Raw genomic sequence first — 26,054 nt, 5'->3', positions numbered from 1 at the left:
GTCTGCCTGTGAAAGCAGCTACTCACTGGAAACTCCTCCTGACTATGAGACTGCACCACCCCCAACTCCATCCCCAGCTACATCTCCTGTTTGGGGCACTGCAGCCCCACTAGTAGCAAAGTTGGTGACAGTACAGATGCATGGCTGGGAAGAGCTGCCAGTACGGGACACTGGCTCCTGGGAGTGGTGACACCATGCTTGTCTCCTTTAGCCGCAGCATTTTCTGGGAATAGAGCCCTGCGAATTAGTGGATACCAATGTCTATCCACAAATAACTGCATCTGTGGGTAGACATTTGTATCCATGAAGGGCTCCACTCATCCAGCCTTCCTCCTCTAGGTGGTGACCTGGTTCCATATAACACCAGGCAATTGTCTGCCCATTTTTTACCCCAAGCAACACAGCAATGCTAGAGAATGACAGCTCTAAGCACTAGATGTTAGAAGGGCACTATCATTCTAAATCGAGTGCACCAAGCCATTCAGAAAATCGAACTGTTTGTGGCAGCAGTGGATAGCATGAAAGGGCTCTCAGTCTCAGTGTTTCTCTCACAACACGATGCTTACTTTTGACAGAAGGGTTTTCCAATGATTCCTTAACTCTAACCCTATCTCTGGAGAAAAACTTGGAGGTCACCTGCTTGGAATTGATATTAAGAAGCACTTGAAGAAAAAACACTCACCTTCTCGTAACTGTTCTTCAAGATGTGTTGTAGCCAGGAATAGCTAGTGAGAAGGAACTGAAAGGGGAAGACTCATCAGGCTTAGCACAGCCAACCCAGTGTGTTCTGCTAAAAGAAAAACTTTCTGATGATCATACACACAGTGCATGCATACCTGATTAAAAGGGATATGAACAACACATCTTGAGGAGATTTCTTTCCTTTTAAAAATAAGTATTACACTATTATTTTTCATTCTTCCTTTTAACTCTCCCTCCCATGAGTTTTGTTCCTTTTTCTCCTCTTCTTTCTTGCACATGTTTCTCTCATGCATGCATGTCTTCTCCCCTGTGTATGTTTCCCTGTCATCTGGTTGCCCTCTTCGCTCTGAAGATGTTTTCCTGCAATTTGGTTCACTGTTCTTCTGGGTGTGCTGCCTAGTCACCTAGTGGTCTTCTCTGATGTCTTGAATGTTTTATTCTTTTCTTTTATTGCCATTCTTCCTTGCTTGTGCTAGATCATTTTGCTAAATAGAAGCTTGAAGGAAACTCACATTTGCTCTTCTCTTCTTAAATAGCAGTGGTATAACATATGCTTTATTTTCTCACAGAAATTGCATTGATTAAATATATTTCTGAATTGATTTTATTAAAATTAGTGCAACCTCTCCTTGTGTGGACATTCTTAAAAGTAGAATACGTATTGGTATTTGGTTTAATTTTTGTGTGTAGACCAGCTGGGAGAGAGAGCAAAACTTTGTTGCGGCTTCTTGTTTCAAGTTACTTTGACAGGGTTCCAGATTTTTCTTTGCAGTGATGAGTCTAGATTCCTGTGGCAGCAGTTGGAGGGAAGAAAACCAGCCTCCTGTAATCAGTCAATCTTCATTAGACCAATAGGAAGTGCTTTGTAGATTTAATCATTTTGCTCTTGCCCTATGGAACAGTTTTATCTTGGACTCTGTCTCACAAATAAATCAGAACTTTTTAAAATCCTATCTAAGAGGTTACCTCTTCTCCCCTAACCTTTTGTTATTTTGTTGAAGAGCTTTAGCACCAACTATCTTTGCTCCTTTTTATAAATCATTGTTCTTCATTGAGTAGTGTCCCCGAGGGTGCTCCACTCGAGGTGCTGGGCTCATCCTGGCGCTGCAAACTGGAGGAATTTTTCATAGCAGTAGCCCCCTACCGGACTGCACATGCGTGACTGCTTCCTCGTGCCTCTCAGCTGAGCGCGGTCCGGTCCTGTCAGTTTCTCTCCAACCGTCCGCAGCCGCAGACGGAGTTACATTAGACTCCCTTTGCCTCTCTGAGGGGAAAGGGAGATCTCTTAGTTAGACTTTGTTTCTTGTTATATGTAGATTAGTTGTTTCAGTTATAGTTGTAGATTAGTTGTAGTCCCGTTTTTTTGTTGTTTTTTTTTAAAAGAAAACACAACAACAACAACCGTTTTTCTCTTCTGACGGTCAGTCCATGCCTAACCAGCATTGACCTGACTGAAATTGACTTAAAAAAAAATAGAAAGGAGGGAGAGCAGAACGACAGGATGCCAGGATCACCTGGATTCAAAAGGTGTATTCAGTGCCTGGAGGCTATGCCGGTCTCCGATGGGCATTCCTGCTGCGTGAAGTGCCTCGGGGACTCTCATGTCCTGGCAAAGTGCAGCCATTGCGCAAATCTGACAGCTTGCGCTAGAAGGGATCGCAAGCTGAGGCGGAGAGTCCTTTTATTCAACAAGACTCTCCAGCCTCCACAGATCTCTGAGTTGCGTTCTGCAGATGAACATCACACTGGATGAGAGATCCCCCATGGGATCCAGAAGACACTTGGTGGCAGAGCGGCAAAACCGGGGACCTCTGGCTCTTCGCCAAGGTTCCCCGCAGACAAGTCGGGCAAGGGTCGCAGCTCCTCGGCCCCTTCTGTAGCCCACCATAAGGACTCCGCTCTGGCACCCAAAAAGGGCTTGCGAGCGGAGTTGGTGCCAGCAACGGCTCCAATGGCCGCTGTGGAGCCGGCAGGGGAAGCCCCAGCACTGAGGGTATGTCTACACTACCACCCTAGTTTGAACTAGGGTGGTTAATGTAGGCAACCAGAGTTGCAAATGAAGCCCGGGATTTGAATTTCCCGGGCTTCATTTGCATATTTCCGGGCGCCGCCATTTTTAAATGTCCGCTAGTTCAGACTCCGTGCCCGCGGCTACACGCAGCACGAACTAGGTAGTTCGGATTAGGCTTCCTTTTCTGAACTACCGGTACACCTCGTTCCATGAGGAGTAACGGTAGTTCGGAATAGGAAGCCTAATCCGAACTACCTAGTTCGTGCCGCGTGTAGCTGCGGGCACGGAGTCCGAACTAGCGGACATTTAAAAATGGCGGCGCCCAGCAATATGCAAATGAAGCCCGGGAAATTCAAATCCCGGGCTTCATTTGCAACTCCGGTTGCCTACATTAACCACCCTAGTTCGAACTAGGGTGATAGTGTAGACATACCCTGAGACGTTTTGCACATGCGCAAGTGTAGCCAGCTGTACCAGCACCCGCAGGGCTTTCCCTTGGTGCCATCCCATGCTCCCCGGTGCCAGAGGCACCAGCACCGAATACAGCACCACAGCAGAAGACTCTGCCGGTGCAGCCTGAGGCTGTGACGTCATCACCTGATCCAGCGACACCGAGCCTGAGCTCTGCAGAGGATCAATTTACAGAGCCTCCCTTGCTGCCTGCCTTGCTGCCACAAGCGGCTTCCCAGCCTTCCTTCACTTCCTCAGTGCCATCCAAAAGGCAACACAGTTCTGCACGGGTCCGGACACCATCGCTGACACCGGACCGTATGACCTTCTCCCCTGGAACTGACTCACCTCCCTCGTTCCGTTCTGATACCCATCGTCGTCGTCATCGTTACACGCCTCCCAGAGAGCACTACTATAGGTCACCTCGTCGCTCACAGCCATGTCGACACTACTGGGACCACTGTTCGCGGTCTCCTTCTCGCTACTCCAGGAGATCCTTATCGCCACGGTCTCCAAGACATCCAGTATATTCTTGTCGCTACGACACGCTCAGAAGACACAGCTGGTCTCTGTGCTACGACAGGCGGTATGACCGATGTTACCACGAGTGCTCTTCCTTTTCGTCTCATCACAGAAGGCATTTGCAGTCACGCTCACCGCTGTTGTCTCGACCTGAGTTTCCACATGCTCCAGGTGAGTCTGCACATTATGTCACTCCACCGTCGTCTGCTGGAGATGTGGATTCAAGCTATCAGGAAGACAAGCAGGACCACACTCCTCATCAGGGGCAGCAGTGCCCTGATTCTCCAGCACGCCACTCCTCTTTGTCGCCTGATGATGCAGTGGTCCCTGGTGACTTGTCTCCTACGGAGGACCACAAACAATTCCAGGAGCTCTTCAAAAGGGTTGCTCAATCCCAGGACATCCAGACCATGGATGTGCAGCAAAAACAGCATCGGTTGCTAAAGAATTTACAACCCCCCCAAAAGTCGAAGCTCACCTTTCCCTTTGATGACACTATCTTAGAGGTTGCCAATGACATCTGGCAGACTCCAGCTACATCCCTACCAACTAATAAGAGGTCAGTCAGGGTATGTCTACACTAGAAAGTTAGTTCGAACTAACGGACGTTAGTTCGAACTAACTTTCCTATGCGCTACACTAGCGCTCCGCTAGTTCGAATTTGAATCGAACTAGCGGAGCGCTTAGTTCGAACTAGGTAAACCTCATTTTACGAGGACTAACGCCTAGTTCGAACTAGCTAGTTCGAACTAAGGGCTGTGTAGCCCTTTAGTTCGAACTAGTGGGAGGCTAGCCCTCCCCAGGTTTCCCTGGTGGCCACTCTGGCCAACACCAGGGAAACTCTATGCCCCCCTCCCGGCCCCGGACCCCTTAAAGGGGCACAGGCTGGCTACGGTGCCCGTGCCAGGTGCAAGCCTGCCAGCACCCAGCTAGCAGACCCTGCACCTGGCACGGCACAGAGCCACCCACCCGATGCCCCCCAGCCCACCCCCTCTTGCCGGGACCAGGCTGGCGGCTCCTGGGAGCTTGCCCTGGACCGCAAGAGGCGGGCACCTTCCTGGGCTAGTGCGGACATCGTGGACCTCGTCCACGATCTCCGCACTAGGCACAGGAAAGTGGCCGTCTAGGGCAGGAGAGCTGCCAGCCTGGCCACCCAGGACCAGGTGTGCATGAAAATCAAGGGGGTCCACTGAGACCCCCGACACTGAGCCCTGAGCTTACAATGGCCGTCCTGGGTCAGACCAAAGGTCCATCTAGCCCAGTAGCCTGTCTGCCCACAGCGGCCAACCCTAGGGACCCTGGAGGGGATGGACCGAAGACAATGACCAAGCCATTTGTCTCGTGCCATCCCTCTCCAGCCTTCCACAAACTTTGGGCAGGGACACCACTCCTACCCCCTGGCTAATAGGACTCCATGGACCCAACCTCCATGACTTGATCTCACTTCCCTTTAAACTCTGTTCTAGTTGTAGCCTTCACAGCCTCCTGCAGCAAGGAGTTCCACAGGTTAACTATTTGCTTTGTCAAGAAGAACAACTTTCTCTTACTAGTTTCAAGCCTGCTACCCATTCCTTTCCTTTGGTGTCCTCTAGTCCTTCTTTATGGGAACTCATGAAGAACTTTTCTGAATGCACCCTCTCCACCCAACCCCTGCTTTTAGAGACCTCTATCCTGTCCCCCCTCCGTCTCCTCTTTTCTAAGCTGAACAGTCCCAGTCTCTGTAGCCTCTCTTCATCTGGGACCTGTTCCCAACCCCTGATCATGTTAGTTGCCCTCCCCTCTCCCAGCCTTTCTCTTCCCCTCTCCCACCTCCTTTTCCCAGTCTCCCCCAGTTTTTTTCAATAAAGACAGAGTCAATGTTGGAAGAAACGTTATCTTTATTTTGTACATCAAGAAGAAGGGGGGCTAGGGAAGGGCAAGTGGAAGGAGGTGAGGGAGGAATGGGGTACGAGCCCCCGATGGGGAGGACTGGGCTGGCTCTGCGGGCTTCTGGGGGTGGAAGCTCTCCTGCAGCCCCCCAATTACTCCCTCTCCCCAGATGGCAGCCTGCGGCAAGTGCAGCCGGGCTGATGGCCGAGTGGTGTGATGTGCCCAGTGTGGGCACTCAGGGCACTCCAAGCCAGAACTTCTTTGCAAGCGGGGCACCCCTTAGAACTGTGTGTCCGGGGTGGGGGTCGGGACCCTTTAAGCGCAGCCCTCGGCTAGCCTGAGACAGTATCTCCATGCTCTAAGTCCTCCTTTTATGCCCTGCCGGCACTGCTTCCGGCCATCCTTAAGCCCTGTTCAGAGTCCACTCAATGTGGACTTACTAGTTCGAACTAGCAAAACGCTAGTTCGAACTAGTTTTTAGTTCTAGATGCGTTAGTTCGAACTAGCTTAGTTCGAATTAACTAATTCGAACTAAGTTAGTTCGAACTAGCGCTGTAGTGTAGACGTACCCTCAAGAAGTATTCATAAGCCAGAAGGGTATGGAGTTCCTGTTTACACATCCTCAGCCCAACTCCCTTGTGGATGCTGCACAACAAAGAGTAAAAATGTCCCAGGTCAAGAATGCTTCTAATGACAAGGAGGCTAAACGCCTGGATGTCTTGGGCAGGAAAATATATTCCTCTGCTACGTCAGCTCTGAGGATGTGTAACTTTGCAGCACAACTGGCAAATCATGATTTCGACAACTATTCAAAGCTGGTCCCTCTATTTGAACACTTGCCTGATTCCAAGCACCAGATTCTTAAGGCAGTAATCCAGGAGGGCTAATCAATCGCCCGAACAGCCTTGCAGATTGCGCTCGACACAGCTGATGCAGCCGCTAGATCCACAGCTTCGGCTATAGTCATGCATCGAGCGTCTTGGCTACACCAGGCCGCTGTTCCAAAGGAGTTGCAGGCCAAGGTGGAAGATTTGCCTTTCGATCGCCAGTCACTCTTCGCCCAGTCAACCGATCAGGTCTTCCACTCGGTCAAGGATACACGTACAACTTTAAAAGCACTTGGAATGTACACACCTCCCTTCAAGCGTAAAAGATACGTTCCTTACAATAGGCAAAGGCCTTTTACTTATGTGACACCTCGAAACAAGCCATATGAATAACAGAGGCCGAGACAGCGCCCCCAATAGCGTCATCAACAGCCTAACAAAGCATCCTCCCAGCAGCAGGGCCGGCAGAAGGTTTGATATGTTGATCGAGGGACTGTGGACCACCCCTTTGACAGACTCCAAACATCACACAAGGAGTGTTCCATCATCGTCTCAGGCCCTATCAACATCGTTGGGCTCTCATATCCACCGACCGGTGGGGTCACGATGTAATCATCTCAGGATATGCCATTCCCTTCACTTCTCTTCCCCCTTCCTTCTCCCCTTCCCCGTCCCTTTTCAGGGACCCCTCTCAGAAGACTCTTCTTCACCAGGAAGTCTCTCGCTTGCTCACGTTAGGAGCGGTGGAAAGGGTACCAACTCGCTTTGTGGGAAGAGGATTCTATTTTCGTTACTTCCTCACCCAGAAGAAGTCAGGGGGTTGGAGGCCACGTTATCTTCGATCATTCCTGCTCTTGACAAAGGGGATTGGTTCACGTCCCTCGATCTTCAGGACGCTAACCTTCACGTAACAATACATCCTGCTCACAGAAGATTCCTTCGTTTCGTAGTGGGGTCTGACCACTATCAGTACCGTGTACTACCCTTCAGTCTCTTGGCGGCCCCATGAGTTTTCTCCAAAACCCTGGCGGTAGTGGCGGTTTACCTACAGCACCTCGACATTATAATATTTCCATACCTAGACGATTGCCTCCTGAAGGCTTCCACTGTCGATGAGGCCACGAGGGCGGTGTCCACCACTACCAGTCTATTTACAGCCCTTGGACTCATAATCAATCTAGAGAAGTCCTTCCTGACACCAACTCACGACCTGGAGTTTATCGGAGCAAGACTCGAGTCCCTGATCGCGAGGGCATACTTGCTCTAAAGAGGTTTCATCTCATACAGGACTTGGTGCAGTCAGTATCAATTTCTCCCAAGTCCGAATACTCACCTGTTTACAGTTGTTGGGGCATATGGCAGCCACCACATATATGGTTCCGCATGCCAGGCTTCATCTTCGCAGTCTTCAACATTGGTTGTTCACCATGTACACACCTTGGATGCACAGTACAAACAGGGTGGTTTAGGTGCCAACGCAGGTCCAGACTTCCTTGGCATGGTGGGACAGCTCCAACAATATACTGGTAGGGGTCCCCTTTCATGCCTGCAAGCCAGCACTACAGATCACGACAGATGCCTTCCTGCTCGGTTGGGGCGCTCACCTTCAGGAGCATCGGGCAAAGGGTCTCTGGATGCCCCAGGAATCACTACAACATGTAAACTTTCTCGAACTAAGGGCAGTCTTCAATGCTTGCAAGCATTTCCTCCACATAATTGGAGGTCACTCAATACAGATTCTCACCGACAACATATGCACGGTGTATTACGTCAATAGGCAAGGAGAGGCATGCTCCCGCTCTCTTTGCGCAGAGGCGGTATGCCTGTGGAATTGGGCAATTCACATTTTCCAACTCTGGGGCTTCCCCAGTGTAGACTTGTTCGCCACCCAACACAACAGAAAATGTCATCAGTATTGCTCACGAGCTGGCATCGGCAAAGGCTCCTTGGGGGATGCCTTCCTGCTGGACTGGAGTCATCATCAATAGCTGTACGCCTTTCCTCCTCTTCCACTCATCCCGAGAGTTTTGGAGAAAATAGCAGCAGACGGCGCAACAGTAATTCTGATAGCGCCTTTCTGGCCCCGACAGGTCTGGCTAACACAGCTGTTGAGAATGTCAGTTGCCGAATCACGACGGCTACCGAAACTGTTCAACTTACTGTCTCAGCAGCACGGCACAATGCTTCACCCAGCCATCGACCGCATGCACCTGACAGCGTGGAACCTAGCTGGCTCCAAGCATCCGAGCTCTCCTGCTCTCAGGACGTGAGGCATGTGTTGATTAACAGTAGGCGGCATATGACACGTAAATCCTACCTCCATAAGTGGCATTGTTTTTAGTCATGGTGCTTGGCGAAGGATCTTGACCCTCTGTTGCTGCCTATACAACAGATCCCTGACGATGTGATATATCTAAAGGCAATGGGAATGGCGATTTCTTCCCTAAGGGTATGTCTACACTACCCCGCTAGTTCGAACTAGCGGGGGTAATGTAGTCATCCGCAGTTGCAAATGAAGCCCGGGATTTGAATTTCCCGGGCTTCATTTGCATGAAGCCGGTCGGCGCCATTTTTAAATGCCGGCTAGTTCGGACCCCGTGCCGCGTGTAGCCGCACGGCACAGGATCCGAAGTAGCCGGCATTTAAAAATGGCACTGGCCGGCTTCATGCAAATGAAGCCCGGGAAATTCAAATCCCGGGCTTCATTTGCAACTGCGGATGACTACATTACTCCCGCTAGTTCGAACTAGTGGGGTAGTGTAGACATACCCTAAGAGTGCATCTAGTGGCAATTTCGGCCTTCTGTCTTCCGGTGGACGGTCATTTGGTGTTCACTCATCCTATCACCAAAAGATTTCTGAAGGGACTCGGCAATTTATATCTGGCCCACAGGACCCCGCCAGACCCGTGGGACTTGCCGTTGGTATTGGACACTCTGATTCGTCCGCCCTTTGAGCTGCTGGCAACTTGTGATCTACAAACACTCACGATGAAGACGGTGTTCCTCCTTGCCATCACGTTGGCCCGTCGAGTGAGCGAATTGGCGGCTCTTTCAGCTGATCCACCGTACACGCAGTTCTTCAACCATGCAACAATACTGCGTATCCAACCAGCGTTTTTGCCAAAGATCAACTCTGTTTTCCTTATAAATGAGCCCATAACCCTTCAGACTTTCTACCCAAAGCCTCATTCCTCATTGGAGGACACACGCCTGCACACTTTGGATGTCAGGCAAGCACTGGCCTTTTACGTTGACAGAACTCAGATCTTTAGGAAGTCTCAATGGCTTTTCCTTTCTACAGCCAAACGTTCCAAGGGCAAGCAACTCTCTGCTCAGTGTATTTCCCACCTGGTCGTCGCTTGCATCACACGATATTATGCCTTGTGCAACAAATCTCTTCCAAGCGGACTTTGTGCTCATTCCACCTGGGGCATAGCAATATCTATTGCCTATCTTTGCGGAGTTCCATTGCAGGATATATGACATGTGGCAACCTGGTTGTCTACCCTCACATTCGCTAGACACTATGCCCTCGTGAACGTACTTACCTCTGATTCAAGTATGGCCCAGGCTGTCTTGTCTACAGCACAGGACCGATAGTTCCGAAGCACTCATAGGACAATTGAGCACTGCTGTGTATTCACCTCGAGTGGAGCATCCTCGGGGACACTACTCGATGAAGAAAAGAAAGTTACTCATCCTGTGCAGTAACATCTGTTCTTCAAGATGTGTGTCCCCGTGGGTGCTCCACGTCCCATCCTCCTCCCTGCTTCGGAGCTCCTATTTATATCTTTCAGATGCTTCTGGTTGGGAGGAAACTGACAGGACTGGACCGCGCTCAACTGAGAGGTGCGAGGAGGCAGTCGCGCATGTACGGTCCGGTAGGGGGCTACTGCTATGAAAAATTCCTCAGGTATGCGGCGCCGGGACGAGCCCAGCACCTCGAGTGGAGCACCCACGGGGACACATATCTCGAAGAACAGACGTTACTGCACAGGGTAAGTAACTTTCTTTTTTTGTCTTACATTAGCCAACTATGTATTTTTTTGCAGAATGTTGTTTTGTAACAGATTTAAATGTCCTTTTATGACTTTGATAAAAAATGAATCTGAAAATTAACTAGAAGTATAATCGTGTTAATATTTTCTGATATCTGTTTGAACAGCTGAAAAGTTTGAGTTTATAATTTTTTGCCTCTTTTAACCATAAAAAACTATGCATCAAAGTAATATTCAATAGTTCTTCGAGTGGTTGCTCATGTCCATTCGAAGTAGCTGTGCGCGCCGCGTGCACCACATCTTCCGGAGCGTTTTCCCTAGCTGTACCCGTAGCGCCGGCGGGGCGCCCCCTGGAGTGGCGCTGCCATGGCGGGGCATAAGTACCCCTGCCGGCACTGCCCCACCTCAGTTCCTTCTTACCTCCGTGTCGGTCGTTGGAGCGTGTCTCTCTCTATAGCGGTTAGGCTTAGATAGTTAATGGTTCCCGTTTCTCACATTGTAAATAGTTGTGTAGTTAGATAGTTAGGTTTTTTGTTTTTTGTTCCTTCCCCCCTTGTGGGTAAGGAATGCCAGAGCCGCAAAGCTTCAAGGCGTGCGCTGACTGCGGGAAGTTTATGCCCAGGGGCGACCCACACGACATCTGTCTTAAGTGTCTGGGTGAGGCTCATTTGGCAATTGCCTGCAAAATCTGCAAGTCTTTCAAGCCTCGTACGAGGAAAGAAAGAGTTGCCCACTTGAAGCTTCTCCTCATGGAGACGACGCTTCAACCGGCGTCGCCGGACCAGCCTGCGGTGCACAGTGCACCGGCCTCCACGCGCGAGGCCGCACACCGGCACCGGGCATCGACGTCAAGATCCCGGCACCGGTCTCACTCTCCACCATCTAAGAAGGTGAAGAAGTCCCGGGGCAGGTCTCCGTCTAAGAAGCCGACGTCGGCTGGACACCGCACCAGCAGTTCACCGGTGCGTGTTTCCCCTCCGGTGCACCGTCGGCACCAAGGGGGTCTAGTGAGCCCTGGTCACCTGCCCTCTCATCGCCCATCTACGCCGGACACCTTTGAGGCGGCGCAGGACCTAATAAGTCTTACAACCTCCCCGCCATCATCGGTTGACTCGGACGGGTCGAGGTCGCCCCCGGTGCATGCTCGGAGGGCACCGCCGTCGCCCATGCATGGCCAGGGTCGGCATGCTACAGTGGCTTATGTGTCAGGACCAACCCCGGTGAGGTCTGCTCACGCTACTACTATGGCACCCTTCACGACGCCGAATCATTACTCTCAGGGAGCGTCAAGCCATGGCAGGTCGTTGCTCTCCAAGTTGCCAGAGCCCCGCTTGGGCGTACCGATACCATACCCCCATGGCCATGTGGCCTCCCAGGAATCGACGTCCGTCTCCGTGCCGTCATCAGCACCGGCATCGATCCAATGGTCTACCCCGGTACCGGGCCTGGGCACACCGGTACTGCTTCAGTCGGGCACGACTCAGTTGGCATCGAGCCTGAGCACCTCGGTGCCATACCTGCTGGCCACGCAATCGGCACCAGGCCTAAGCACCCCGGTGCCGCAGCTTCTGTCGGCGCAACCGGCACCGGGCCTGGGCACCCCGGTGCCGCAGCTTCAGTCGGCGCAACCGGCACCGGGCCTGGGCACTCTGGTGCCACAGCTGCACACGGCGCACCCGGCACTGGGCCTAGGCACCCCGGTGCCGCAACTCCAGGCATCGCAACCGACACCGAGCCTGAGCACCTCGGTGCTCCAGTTACTGGCGACGCAGCCGGCACCGGGCCTAGGCACCCTGGTGCCACAAACGGTGCAGCTGGCACCGAGCCTGAGCACCTCGGTGCCGCAAATGACATCGCAAACGACACCGGGCTTGGGTACCCCAGTGCCACAGCTTCTGACGGGGCAGCCGGCACCGGGCCTGGGCACCCCGGTGCCACAGTTGACTGCTTCAGCGGAGTTCGCTGCACCAGGCCTGGGTCCCCCGGTGCCGCACTTATCAGCGGCTTTTACGGCACCGGACATGGGTCCCCCGGTACCTCAAACGGCACGTCCTCGCCGCGCCCACGCGGGCAAGCCAGAGTCGATGGCCAAGTTTGCACCACACTCCTCGTCGGTTCCCCCTCGGCCTGAATCTGATTACTCTTCTATTCGGACGCAGTGTCAGTGCGGTCAGGGTCTTCGGGAGCTTCCTCGACCCACAGGTCCAGATCCAGGCACCAGAGGGACCACAACCAGCAGATGTGGCCCCCTCATGCGCAGTGGCCTTTTTGGACTCCCTGGGCCTATCATCAGTGGCAGGGACAACCACTACCATCTATGGGGTCGGAGGCTTCAGGGCACCGTTCCCGCCCCTCTGCGTCCCTGTCTAGGGCGCCTCCTCCCCCCTTCGAGTGCCGCAACAGGACCCTGTGGCACCGCAGCCACCGGTACCGGAGACAGGCTCTCCAGAAGCTCAGAACGTCCAACCGGCTCCGCAGTTGGTCACAACCGCTCCCCTGTTGATCCAGGAGTCGTCGTCATCATCCTCCCCCGATGAGGCACTGGCAGACCCAGCGCCCGGGCTACCATCAATGGATTCCAGAGCACATCAGGACCTCCTGCGGCGCATGGCTTCCAACCTGGCTGTCCCGGTTGAGCCCATAATTGAGGATACCGATACGATGGTAGATTTCCTCACTGAGGACACCCCTGCACGCTTCGCTCTACCGCTCAATAAAACTGTTTCAAAAATTACTAATGCCCTGTGGCAAACGCCAGCAACTCTGACTCCTACCCAAAAAGGGGTAGAAAGGCATTATTTCGTCCCGCAGTCGGGTCACAAATTTCTCTACTCCCAGCCCATCCCTGGATCATTGGTCGTTCAGGCTGCGGCCCAAAAAGAAAGGCTTCCCCAGCCCGGGCCTTCTCCGAAGGCAAGGGAGCCTAAGAAGCTGGACCTGTTGGGCCGCAAGGTCTACGCTACGGGTGCTCTGCAGCTCCGTATCGCTAACCAACAGGCGATGCTGAGCAGGTATGCTTTCAACACCTGGCAGGCGGTTGAAAAATTTAGAGACCGACTCCCGATGGAGGACTGCCAGGAGTTTGCAGCTATGACTTCCGAGGATAAGTCATTACTTGAACTGCCCTCTAAGCAGCTTTGGACACCGTGGACTCGGCAGCCCGCACCATGGCGACGGGTGTCGTTATGTGCCGTGGAGCATGGCTCCACGTCTCGGGGATTCCCTCGGACGTGCAGCACACCATACAGGACTTGCCCTTTGAAGGGAAGGCCTTGTTTTCGGAGCACACAGACTCCAGGCTCCATACCCTAAAGGACACTAGGTCAACTTTGAAGTCCTTAGACATACATATGCCAGCCACGCAGCGGCGACAATTGCCGTATAGGCAGCAGGGTAGAGCGCAGCCACAGGTCCCCTGTGGGGATTTCTACTGCTCCCGGGCCTCCGGTGGAGGTTCCGGGGCGGCTGCGCACCCTCAAGGGCCTAGGGGTTGACGTTGTCGCCCCAGGTCAGATTCCCAGCGGGCAGGCCCCCACGGCCCTTCCAATCAGGGCAAGCCTCAATTTTGACGTGGTGTTCGAGAGTCCCGTACCAGTCTGCCACCCTGGCCCCCCGTTTGGGGCCCAGCTTTCCCGTTTTGCCCAGGCATGGGCCCAAATAACATCAGATGCCTGGGTCCTGAACAGCGTACATACGGGCTATTCTATCCCGTTCCTGGGCCCACCGCCTTCAAAACCCCCTACCCTGTCCCTAATAAGGGACACCCCTCACGAACACATCCTATTTCAGGAAGTGGGGGCACTCCTCGGAAAAGGAGCAATAGCAAGGGTTCCCCCGCATCTGCGGGGCAAGGGGTTCTACTCCCGTTATTTTGTCATCCCAAAACCAAAAGGGGGGGTTCGTCCTATCCTGGACCTTCGATACTTAAACAAGGCGGTGGTAAAACACAAGTTCAGAATGGTGACTTTAGCCTCAGTCATCCCAGTGCTACAAATGGGCAACTGGTACGCGACTCTCGATCTAAAGGACGCCTACTTCCATGTGGCTATCCGGCCCAGTCACAGGAGGTTCCTCCGGTTTATGGTGGGCCGTTATCATTTTCAGTTCACGGTACTCCCCTTTGGGTTATGTACTGCACCAAGGGTATTCACAAAATGTATGGCTGTGGTTGCCGCCTTTCTGCGCAATCGAGGGGTACACGTGTTCCCGTACCTCGACGATTGGTTAATCCGAGGTCGCTCGTACGAGCAGGTAGAAGCTCACGTGTCACTCATAAGAGCTCTCTTCCTAAGGTTAGGGCTCATGATAAATGTCGAAAAGTCATCCCTGACCCCCTCCCAGAGCATAGAGTTTGTGGGAGCCCTCCTCGATGCGAAGGTGGCAAGAGCGTTCCTGCCCCACAGCAGGTTCCTCTCCATAGTGGAGCTGATTTCAGAACTAACCCGGTCCCCCATCACGACTCCTCGGGTCTGCTCCAGGCTCCTGGGACATATGGCGGCATTCACTTACACGGTGCGACATGCCAGGATGAGGATGAGATCTCTGCAGGCGTGGTTGGCGAAGGCCTTCTGCCAGTCCAAGGGTCTATGGGACTCCATAGTATCAGTGCCCCCCGGACATTCTGGACTCCCTACTCTGGTGGACCCAGGAATCCGTGGTGCGCAGCAGGGTTCCCTTCAACAGCCCTCCCCCCTCACTGACGCTGGTCACCGATGCAAATGACCTGGGATGGGGTGCACACCTTGGGTGCCACAGAACTCAGGGCCTCTGGTCCCCTTCTGAACGGTCCCTACACATCAACATCCAGGAACTGCGGGCGGTGAGGAGGGCCTGAGAAGCATTCCTGCCGAGGCTCTCCCACAGCTCCATCCTGGTACGTATGGACAACACTGCAGCAATTTTCTACCTCAACAAGCAGGGTGGGGCGCATTCGCCACCCCTATGCAAGGAGGCCCTGCGTATATGGCACCTGTGTGTCAAGCACAATATCACGCCTCAGGTGGAGTACCTCCCCGGGTGCAAAAACCTACTTGCAGACACACTGAGCAGATCCTTTGGAGCCCACGAGTGGTCGCTCAAGGACTCTGTCCTCAGCCAAGTTTTCCGCAGGTGGGGCTATCCCCACCTAGACCTGTTTGCCTCGGCATGCAATGCGAAATGCAGGAACTACTGTTCCCTGCTGGGGCTGGGGGAATATTCCCTGGGGGATGCCCTGACGACCGTGTGGCCAAAGGGCATTCTCTATGCTTTTCCCCCATTTCCGCTAGTTTCCAGGGTTTTGACCAGAGCGAGAACTTTCAGGTCCTCGATCATCCTCATAGCCCCCAGGTGGCCCAGGCAGTTCTGGTTCCCCATCCTGGTGGACATGCTGACCCAAGACCCTATAGCACTCCTTCCAGTTCGGGATCTGCTAACCCAACCTTGGGATGGGGGAGTAATGGTTCACACGGATCTCCGGTCTCTTCACCTAACGGCCTGGTTTATCCGTGGTTGAACCAACCAGAAAGGGAATGTTCCCGACAGGTACAGATGGTGCTCCTTAGCAGCAGGAAGCCCTCTACTAGACGGTCGTACGCTGCCAAGTGGCGGCGCTTCTCGTCTTGGGCGTCCCAGAGAGGAGTACAACCGTCCTCGGCCCCTATTCCAACTATTCTCGACTATCTCTTTCAACTCCGTTCTTCTGGCCTGTCCTTTTCTTCTATTAAAGTCCATGTGGCAGCTCTCTCCGCCTTCCATGTTGGTACGGCAGGAGCCTCTCTTTTTTTCTAACCAGGTGGTTAAAAGGTTTCTTACTGGTTTGGAGAAATTGTACCCCTTGGTGAAGGCTCCATACCCTGAATGGAACCTCAACCTGGTTCTTCACAGGCTTATGTCCCCTCCTTTCGAGCCTTTGGCTACCTGCTCACTGAAGCACCTTTCATTGAAGGTTGCTTTCATAGTAGCCATTACGTCTGCTAGAAGGATATCAGAGTTAAGGGCGCTGACTATAGAGCCGCCCTACCTTGTTTTTTCACGTGATAATGTAAGGCTATGGCCTCATCCAACCATCCTTCCGAAGGTGGTGTCTCCTTTTCACCTATCTCAGGAGATTTATCTACCGATGTTCTTCCCTAAACCTCACGCATCCCCTAAGGAGCGTGTTCTACACTCCCTGGATGCCAAGCGAGCGCTTGCTTTTTATATTGACCGAACCAAATCCTTCCGTAAATCCCAACAATTGTTTGTTGCATTTGGGGATAAGGGGAAAGGTTCACCTATTTCCACGCAAAGGTTATCAAGATGGGTGGTGCAATGTATAGCAGAGTGTTATCAACTGGCTGGTAAAACCCCACCCAGGGTGAAGGCACATTCTACCAGGGCGCAGGCATCCTCGGTAGCCTTTGGTGCCCAAGTACCTATCACAGAAATTTGCAGGGCAGCCACCTGGTCTTCCCTCCACACGTTTGCAACACATTATGCGCTACCTCAACAGGCCAGGGAGGATGCAAGGGTGGGCTCTGCAGTCCTCGAATCTGTGATGTAAATATGTAAATATATAGATCTGGTTGTCTTGTTCTGGGTTGGTGAATTGTCACTGTTTAATTGTTCAAATAAATCTGTTTATTGTTCACCTTCCTTTTTGACTCTGGTGCTAAGACTGTTCCGACCCCTCCTCCTTGGGGTTAGCTTGGTAGTCACCTACTTCGAATGGACATGAGCAACCACTCGAAGAAGAAAAGAACGGTTACTTACCTGTAACTGTTGTTCTTTGAGATGTGTTGCTCATGTCCATTTGATTCCCACCCTACCTCCCCTTCGTCGGAGTATCTGGCAAGAAAGAACTGAGGTGGGGCAGCACCGGCAGGGGTACTTATGCCCTGCCATGGTGGCACCACTCCAGGGGGCGCCCCACCGGCGCTACGGGTACCGCTAGGGAAAACGCTCCAGAAGACGTGGTGCACGCGGCGCGCACACCTACTTCGAATGGACATGAGCAACACATCTTGAAGAACAACAGTTACAGGTAAGTAACCGTTCTTTTACCTGATAATAAAATGGAATAAGAGTCTAAAGGCATATGAAGAGTATGTTAAATTTGTGGAAAAACTATTTCTTCACAGAGTGTATACCAAAAATTTGCAAAGTGTCAGAATGAGTTTGATGATATGAAGTTGAAAGTGCAGGATTCAAGCACAGATATTGCCAGATTGAAGAGCACTTTGAATTCTATGGTAAGAATGAGTATGTAGGTGAGAAAATTAGAAAAAACTACATAGGTAACAAAAGCTGAGTTGTAGTTTTAATTCTTTTGCATTAGGCAAGCAAGGAAGAAGAGTACTTTACTGATTATTGTTGTTTGTTCGGGGTTTTTTTTTAAGCCCATAAAATGGGGTACTGGATGATGCAGGAACTGGGTGTCTTGCATCTCCAGGTCATTAATTTAATACCAGACTGGATCAGTAGTGACTGAAATGTAGCATCTAATTCAGGGCTACTCAACTTTGGAAGCTCCAGGGGCCATAATGATACAGCACATGCTGAGGGCCTCAACTTAAGTGTAGTTGCATCTATAAGCAAATATATGCAAATAGCTTCTTTCACACCAACGGGCATGAATACATAGATAAGGCAAGACTACACAACATGCTGGCCCTATTTAAGTCAGTTCTGCTATTAGTAAAATGCAATATTTACCTGATTTCTACCCATATAACAGCACTTTTAATGAACAATGCTAGTCTAGGAATTTAACTACTAAAACGCATATCAACAGAAGACCATTATATTGACTACTTTTTTTGTTTTGGATCCCACCTGCGGGCCGCGTGTATCCAAACTGCACCACGGGCCGCAAACAAATGGGCCGTGGGCTGCATGCGGCCCGTGGGCCACATGTTGAGTAGCCCTGATCTAATCAATATCCAGGGACTTTGAGTTCAGTCACAAATCTCCTGTTTGCTCCCATGGTATTCTTTGGCTCTATTGGTTTGGGGAGTGACTGTACACAACACAATGGGAACACAATTCCCATTAATAATAATGCTGACACTATTCCATGAAATGGTTGTAATTCACCAGATTTTTTTCAATATGAACCACTCCAAGTATATTTCAATAATCTCTCTCTTTATAAATATAAAAACATTTCCTGGGGGACAGAGTGATGTCATCTGTGTCCACATGCCACCACCATCACCTGCCTCCATCCTCAGCCGCTTGCTGTGGCCAGTCTCAGTGCCATTCCCTGCTGGGCATAGGCTGCTCTGGCTCCTGCTTTAATCCCCAGGGGGTTGCACTGCTGGGGAGGAGCTGCTGGGGATGGGTTCCCTCCACTATCTGTGCCCTCAGGCTGTGCAGGGTCCCCTCCATCATCTGAGCCCACCCCCCACTCCTTTGGGCCACAGCTGGTCCCCTCTACCATCTGAGACCCCCACCCTCCGGATTGCCCCACATCCCCTCCACCATCCAAGCCTGACTCCCTCCTCAGACCTCTCACTCATTCCACTGAGACCTTGCACTCCCAGGTTGCTCCTTCTCCCTCCCCCCGTTAGGGGGTGGCAAGCATAGAGAGCAGGGGGTGCAGCCCCCTACTGTCTATAAATGTTGGAACTTGTAACTTGGTATTTCTAGGATTTAGTGCACAGAGTTGAAAATCACTTATCTGCAGAACTATGACATTATTCCAATCATTTATGTGTCTGTTCAGGAATTTTTAATTTTAAAATATGAATGAGGCATATCGTTATATTGAAGAAATTCATTTTTATCATTTAACTTAAAAATGTGGTTATAGATAAGCCCATGTAAAAAGATACAAAACATTCTGACTCTTGAGAAACCTTTTATTGGATGTCCTGGCTAAAAGGGCAGACACTTTTTTTTCTTCCCTATAGATATTATGCTTCCTGTTTATTTGATATTACTCAGTACAGAAATCAGGGGTTTTTTTAATCAAATTCTGTATTTTAGGAGAGAGAGAACCGTGAACTTTCAGAGAGCTACCGCAGGGCCAATGAACAGGCAGAAAACTGGGAAACAAAATTTCACCAAGCAGAAGGAGATTGCAGCTCTGTCAGACTGATGCTCCTCAATACTGAGTCTGAGAGCCGTAGGCTGAAAGAAAGAATGGAGTCCCTTGAAACAGAGATTGAGCAAGTAAGCTGGCATAGTATCTTCATAGATGACCCTGATCCAAACAGTGCCTGGCAATATCTTAACTCTACAGTTGTTTAAATATTTCTTGTAATACCGTCTTCTACTGTATATTGCACAGAAGGAGGGGACAGAAGACAAATTTGTATGAGGAATCCTAGAACATGTTGTCACATAGGTTGGAATTCTGTTAATCACTGATTTAGGAGGCTCTTGATAGAATTTACACTTCTAAATGCCTAATTCCCATTTGAAAATGAAATTTAAACTCCTGAATCAGTTAGGCGTTACAATACTGAGCATAGCAACAAATACCTTTAACCTGGGACCAGATGTTTGGGGGATTCAGTAAAACTGGGACAAAACCCCAGTTCTATTAAAACTAACTCCTGTTCAATTAGAACTGTGGGTTGTAACCTACCCTTTAAATCAGCTTCCGTCCTAAAGACTGGAAGATAACTAATGTGATGCCAATATTTAAAAAGGGCTCTAGAGGTGATCCTGGCAATTACAAATGGGTAAGTCTAACGTCAGTACTGGGCAAGTTTGTTGAAATAGTAGTAAAGAATAAAATTGTCAGATACATACATGAACATAATTTATTGGGGAAAAGTCAACATGGTTTCTGTAAAGAGAGATTGTGCCTTACTAATCGACTAGAATATTTTGAGGGGGTCAGTAAACATGTGGACAAGAGGGATCCAGTGGATATAACATACTTAGATTTCTAGAAAACCTTTGATAAGGTCCCTCACCAAAGGCACTAAGTAAAGTAAGTTGTCATGGTACAAAAGGGAAGGTCCTCTCATGGACTGATAACTGGTTAAAAGACAGGAAACAAAGGATAGGGATAAATGGTAAGTTTTCAGAGAGGAGCGAAGTAACTAGTGGGATCCCCCAAGGATCTGTCCTGGGACCAATCCTATTCAACTTATTTATAAATGATCTAGAGAAAGGGGTAAAGAATGAGGTAGCAAAATTTGCAGATGATACCAAACTGCTCAAGATAGTTAAGACCAAAGCAGACTGTAAAGAGCTTCAAAAAGATCTCACCAAGCTAAGAGATTGGGAGACAAAATGGCAAATGAAATTAAATGTTGATAAATGTAAAGTAAGGCACATTGGAAAAAAATAATCCCAACTATACATACAATATGATGGGTACTAATGTAGCTACAACTACTCAAGAGAGAAATCTTTGAGTCATTGTGGATAGTTCTCTGAAAACATCCACTCAGTGTGCAGTGGCAGTCAAAAAAGCAAATAGAAGGTTAGGAATCATTTAAAAAGTGATAGAGAGTAAAACAGAGAATATCTTAATGCCTCTATATAAATCCATGGTACTCCCACATCTTGAATATTGCATACAAATGTAGTTACCTCATCTCAAAAAAGATATATTAGCATTGGAAAAGGTTCAGAAAAGGGCAACAAAAAAGACTGGGGATTTGAAATGGGTCCCATATGAAGAGAAATTAAAAAGACTGGGACTTTTCAGCTTAGAAAAGAGGAGACCAAGGGGGGGGATATGATAGAGGTCTATAAAATCATGACTGGCATGGAAAAAGTGAATAAGGAAAAGTTATTTACTTGTTCCCACAATATAAGAACTAAGGGTCACCAAATGAAATTATTAGGCAACAGGTTTAAACCAAACAAAAGGAAGATTTTCTTCACTCAGCACACAGCCAACCTGTGCAATTCCTTGCCAGAGAATGTGGTGAAGACTAGGACTTTAACAGCTCTTTAAAAGAGCTAGATAGATTCATGGAGGTTAGGTCCATCAATGGCTGTTAGCCAGGATGGGTAGGAATGGTGTCTCTAGCCTCTGTTTCTCCAGAGGTGGGTGACAGGGGAGGGATCACGTGAAGATTACCTGTTGTGTTCCCTCCCTCTGGGGCATTTGGTATTAGCCATGAGAGCAGACAGTCAGGATACTGGGCTAGACAGACCTTTGGTCTGACCCAATATAGCCGTTCTTAAGGCCTCAAATTGGAACATACTTGGTAAACCACGATGTGCTCTGCCTAAACAAGGATGTTAATGAGAAGACCTGTGGCTGTGATCTTGTGAATACTTCTTTGCTGTGATTTATTTTTGGTCACTTCCATAGGAACATCTCATTTTACAAGTAACAGCAATGTAAGTATTATTCACAATATCTAAATATTCATTTTTTCTTTTTCAGTCTGTTTTCTGTACATACAAAGTATTTATTTATTGTTCAGATAAGTAGTTCTGCTATGAAACTAAAGATCAAGCTGAAAGCAGAATTCTGAAGATTATCCACTCCACAGCACTGCAAAATCCCAAATGGATTCCAAAGTGTCAGTGACAACTTTATGATCATAAACAAGGTTTTCTGTAGTTATTCAATACAAGACGTGTGAAAAGTTTTATTTTAAAATTTACTCTAAAATCTTTCAGAAGTTCTAAGTTTTACAAAAGAATGCACAAGGATTTTTTTATTTTCCATGGAAGGTTTCTCAAAATCAATATGGATTGTTTTCTGGCAATATCAGGTTTGTGCATAGTATTAAATAGTTTTTAGTACAAGTAGTTACTTAACTTAGACCATTTGGTTTTGGCAGCACTTATCAACAGAAAAAGCCTACAAGTCACAGATTTCTACCATAAACAAGTCTCTCATGAAAATGGAAGAGGAACTTCAGAATGTGCAGCTGGAGAAAGTCTCTGTACTTGCGGATCTCACATCTACACGAGAGCTATGTATTAAATTAGACTCTAGCAAAGAACTACTAAATCGGCAGCTAAACTCTACAGCTCAAGAAGTAGAAAGGGTATGTAAAATAATATAAAATGAAATTTAATTTTTCTTCCAAATATATAAGAATTTTTTTGGTGCCTTGGGTCTAAATTTTCAAAAGGACTGGTGATGACTTGAAATGTATCAAAAGGGCATGGTCTTCAGAGGGCCGATGCACAGTACTTTCTGAAAATCGGGCCCCTTGAGGTGTCTTAAGTTGAACATCTCAGAAATGGAGTAAGCTAAAATTATTAGTCACTTCTGACAATGTGAACCTAAGATTTTAAATCCATATACCTGGTGCATCTTTCTTTGGAGCAGCTGGTTGCTAGCACAGACTTTTCCCAGAATTAATGTTGAGATGCCCAAACTCTGAAGAACCTGGCTGCTTTTCATACTGCTCAAATATTTTCAGTATAATGCTTCCCCTGTCATTCCCTGTCTTTTTTATTTTCCTTTTGTCCCTCCTCCCAACATAACTAGATCATTCCTCTTTTCTGTCCCTGACTTTCAGCATTTTCCTTTATTTTTCCTCTCCTTTATTACAGACCCACTACCTTTAAAGATAATTCTGTGAGGTCTGGTAGTCTCTTTGCTGGGTTGTAGGTCAATTGTTTTAGTCGAATCTTGCATATTCTGCAGCTTTTCATGTCAAAGTAGTTCTGATAGGGGAAGCCACCTTCTTCTTTCATATGGCTGGGATAGGTAGCAATAATTACAAATTTATATCTAAGCTTGATAGCCAGAACATTGCTTCAAGCGTGAACTGATAAATGTTCTTCAGATCTCCTGCAAAAGAATGTAGGGGACACTCAGAGTATGTCTAGACTACGTGTTTCTGTCGCCAGAGCCATGTAGATTAGATTACTAGATGTACCCAAATGAAGCGTCGATTTAAATAATCGCTGCTTCATTTAAATTTAAATGGCTGCCGCCCTGAGCCAATCAGCTGTTTGTCGGCTCAGTGCGTTAGTCTGGACGCTTCGCGGTCGACATCAAAGGCATTTGTTGACAGCCTCGTTATGCCTCATGGGATGAGGTTTACCGGGGCAGTCGACAAATGCCTTTGATGTCGACCGCGGAGCATCTAGACTAGCACGCTGAGCCGACAAACAGCTGATCGACTCAGCGCGGCAGCCATTTAAATTTAAATGAAGCGGTGATTATTTAAATCACCGCTTCATTTGGGTATGTCTAGTAAACTAATCTACATGGCTCTGGTGACAGAGCCATGTAGTCTAGACATACCCTCAGATACAATTTGCAGGGGAAGCCCTATACTGTATAACTGGGTAGTTAGTTATTTTTTGTCAAGGTATAAATTTCTTCCATTTGATGTGAAGGCTGTACCTCAGGAATCTATTTATGAATGTGTGTAGCTTATGATTTGAAGACATTTTAGTATGCCAGGTCTTGCATCCATATGTGAGCACACTCTTCACATTTGTGTTGAAGATTCGCAGTTTCGTCTTTGCAGATATTATTTGTGAACTCCATATAGGACGAAGAGTCTTGAATGCAGCTGTTGCTTTCCCTATCCTAGCACTGATATCCTTGTCTGTTCCTCCGTCTCTGCCCATAATACTCCCCAAGTAGATGAACTACTCCACATCTTCCAGGTCATCCCCTCCCAGTGTGATGGTGTTGTGGTTGGACTGGTTGATCTTCATTGTCTTGGCCTTTCCCTTGTTAATGCTCAGTCCAATCATTGAGGCAGTTTTTTCTAGTGTTGCAACCTTTTCTTCCATGCTTTCGTGGACATTGTCAGCAAAATCAATGTCCTCTAGCTATTTGAAAAGTGTCCACTCAATGCCCCGTTGATGGCCATCTGTTGTCCTGCTCATAATCCAGTCCATTGTGATCAAGAACAGGAAAGACTTTGTCACAAATGAGGAGCTTTGGAACAGAGCAGGACAAGAATCACTTGTCATTCAAATCAAGAGTAGAAAGTGGAGATGGCTAAGTCACACTCAGAAAACCATCATCCAGCATAGTCCGTCAAGCTCTCATGTGGAACCCGCAAGGAAAATGCGAAAGAGGAAGACCTCGGACAACCTGGAGAAGATCTGCTGAGATTGAAGGACAACAACTGGGGTACGCCTGGAGTCAGCTAGAAGTTTTGTCTCTAGACAGAGTGAAGTGGAGGAGACTTGTAGATGACCTATGCTCCACTCCGAGAACAAGGGTTTAAGAAGAAAAAAATTTCCTCCGGAGAAAATAATACAAAAAACCCACCATGATGATAATATGTAAATAAAAGATTTCTGGGGTCCTTTCAAAAGCATCTGGCATTCTATATTAGTAGAACCCTATGTTTATACAAAAGTTTGTATCCTGTCCATGATCTACAAAAATGGTCCATGGATATAATGTGGATTTCTACAGATTTGCAGGATTCTATAGTTTAAGCCTGCAATCTGCCTATTAACTACCCTCTGTATGAGGGCTGAGTGAGATTACCAGATTTGCTGGATCCTTTCATGAGCTCATCAAATAGGAGGGCTATTAGTGATTGTGGAGAGGAAGGAATGTTGCAGAATCTGTGTCTCGCTTTTCACATCGTTTATGTACATTTTACCCAAAGCTATGTATTCTCTGCCACATAGGTCCCTATTTTCTACAGCATTCCATTACAGAAATTAGCAACAAACTAAAAAGTCTATGGCAGCACGAAGTATATGCAAAATTGGAAATGTTTATGAATTAAAGTGGTCATGAATAATACTGTTATTACAGTATTCTACATATTCTAGTGTGCCTTATACCATGTATTTCATAATTACATTTATGCTGATTCCAAACTTTTAACATTTTCCATGTGCTGCAGATTTTTGTATTGATCTATATAGAACTACACTGTGAAAATTGAGAGGACAGGTAACTGAATTTTTTGACTGTGGGGTAGTAGAAAGCTGGACATCTGAGACCTGGAAAGATGATTTACATTTCAGCAGCCATCCTGCAATTTTAAATTAAAAGTTGAAACAGTACATTAAAGAATGGCTAATAGGCTAAATAGATATTAATGAAAGGCCTGTAAATCTTGTCTTTCAGCTGCAGAGTGAATGGGAGTCTTCTCGTTCTGAAGTAGAACTTCTCAGGAAACAACTAGCTAATGAAAGGATCTCTATGAAAAATCTGGAATCTTTGCTGGTGTCTAACAGAGAGAAAGAATTCCAGTCTCAAATAGCCAAACAAGAAAAGGAATCTGAAATTCAGCTTCTTAAAGAGCAGCTTTTGCTGTCCGAAAATAAACTGTGAGTAAACGACCAAGAGATAAAAGCTACATTATTATATGAACAGAACTAATTTTTGTCTGTCTTCTGATGTACATACATATATTGCTTATTTTCATTTATATTTTTGAGCAGTTAGATCTGAATTTTTTTTTAGATGGAAAAAGTTGAAGATTTACTCCCTGGTTTGGTTTAGCAATTGTACCATACACTATGTTTCCCCTTTAGATTTTTATTTAACTCCTTTTTTGAATTGTTAATTTGACCTGCACTCCAGTACAGCCCTTAATGACTAAATTGTGTATATTGATGTATTTGGAAGGTTATAATAGCCCATTTTTTCTTAAGCACATGCAATTTTATATCCTTTACAGTGCTATTCAGAGTAGAGATTTTGCCCAGCTCAGAAATACAACAACTCAGCTAGAGTCGGAGCTAGATATCACCAAAAGGCAGCTGGGAACAGAGCGCTTTGAAAGGCAAGTGTACGTTTTTATACTACTCTTAATCACCCATGTTATTTTAGATGAAGTGTATAG

The 26,054-nt window shown here is 48.2% G+C and overlaps 1 protein-coding gene and 1 pseudogene across 7 annotated transcripts in view; both read left to right on the top strand.

The window, feature by feature from the left end:
- Positions 1 to 26,054, top strand: part of TSGA10 (testis specific 10) — an 89,948-nt gene that overhangs the window by 55,944 nt on the left and 7,950 nt on the right. For 6 of the 7 annotated variants that reach the window (XM_075916692.2, XM_075916708.2, XM_075916689.2 and 3 more), the window contains exons 14-18: positions 17,481 to 17,591; positions 19,330 to 19,515; positions 22,104 to 22,313; positions 25,334 to 25,536; positions 25,890 to 26,000. In XM_075916692.2, the coding sequence (XP_075772807.1) occupies positions 17,481 to 17,591; positions 19,330 to 19,515; positions 22,104 to 22,313; positions 25,334 to 25,536; positions 25,890 to 26,000 (821 nt within the window). The remainder of the gene's footprint in view (positions 1 to 17,480; positions 17,592 to 19,329; positions 19,516 to 22,103; positions 22,314 to 25,333; positions 25,537 to 25,889; positions 26,001 to 26,054) is intronic. The other variant, XM_075916690.2, reaches the window with a different exon arrangement.
- On the top strand, positions 15,322 to 17,159 carry LOC149525718 (uncharacterized; annotated as a pseudogene).

The sequence above is a fragment of the Pelodiscus sinensis genome, chromosome 1, assembly GCF_052426305.1.
Source record: "Pelodiscus sinensis isolate ZL-2025 chromosome 1, ASM5242630v1, whole genome shotgun sequence".
Classification (NCBI taxonomy): Eukaryota; Metazoa; Chordata; order Testudines; family Trionychidae; genus Pelodiscus; species Pelodiscus sinensis.
This window is presented reverse-complemented; position numbering and strand designations above follow the sequence as displayed.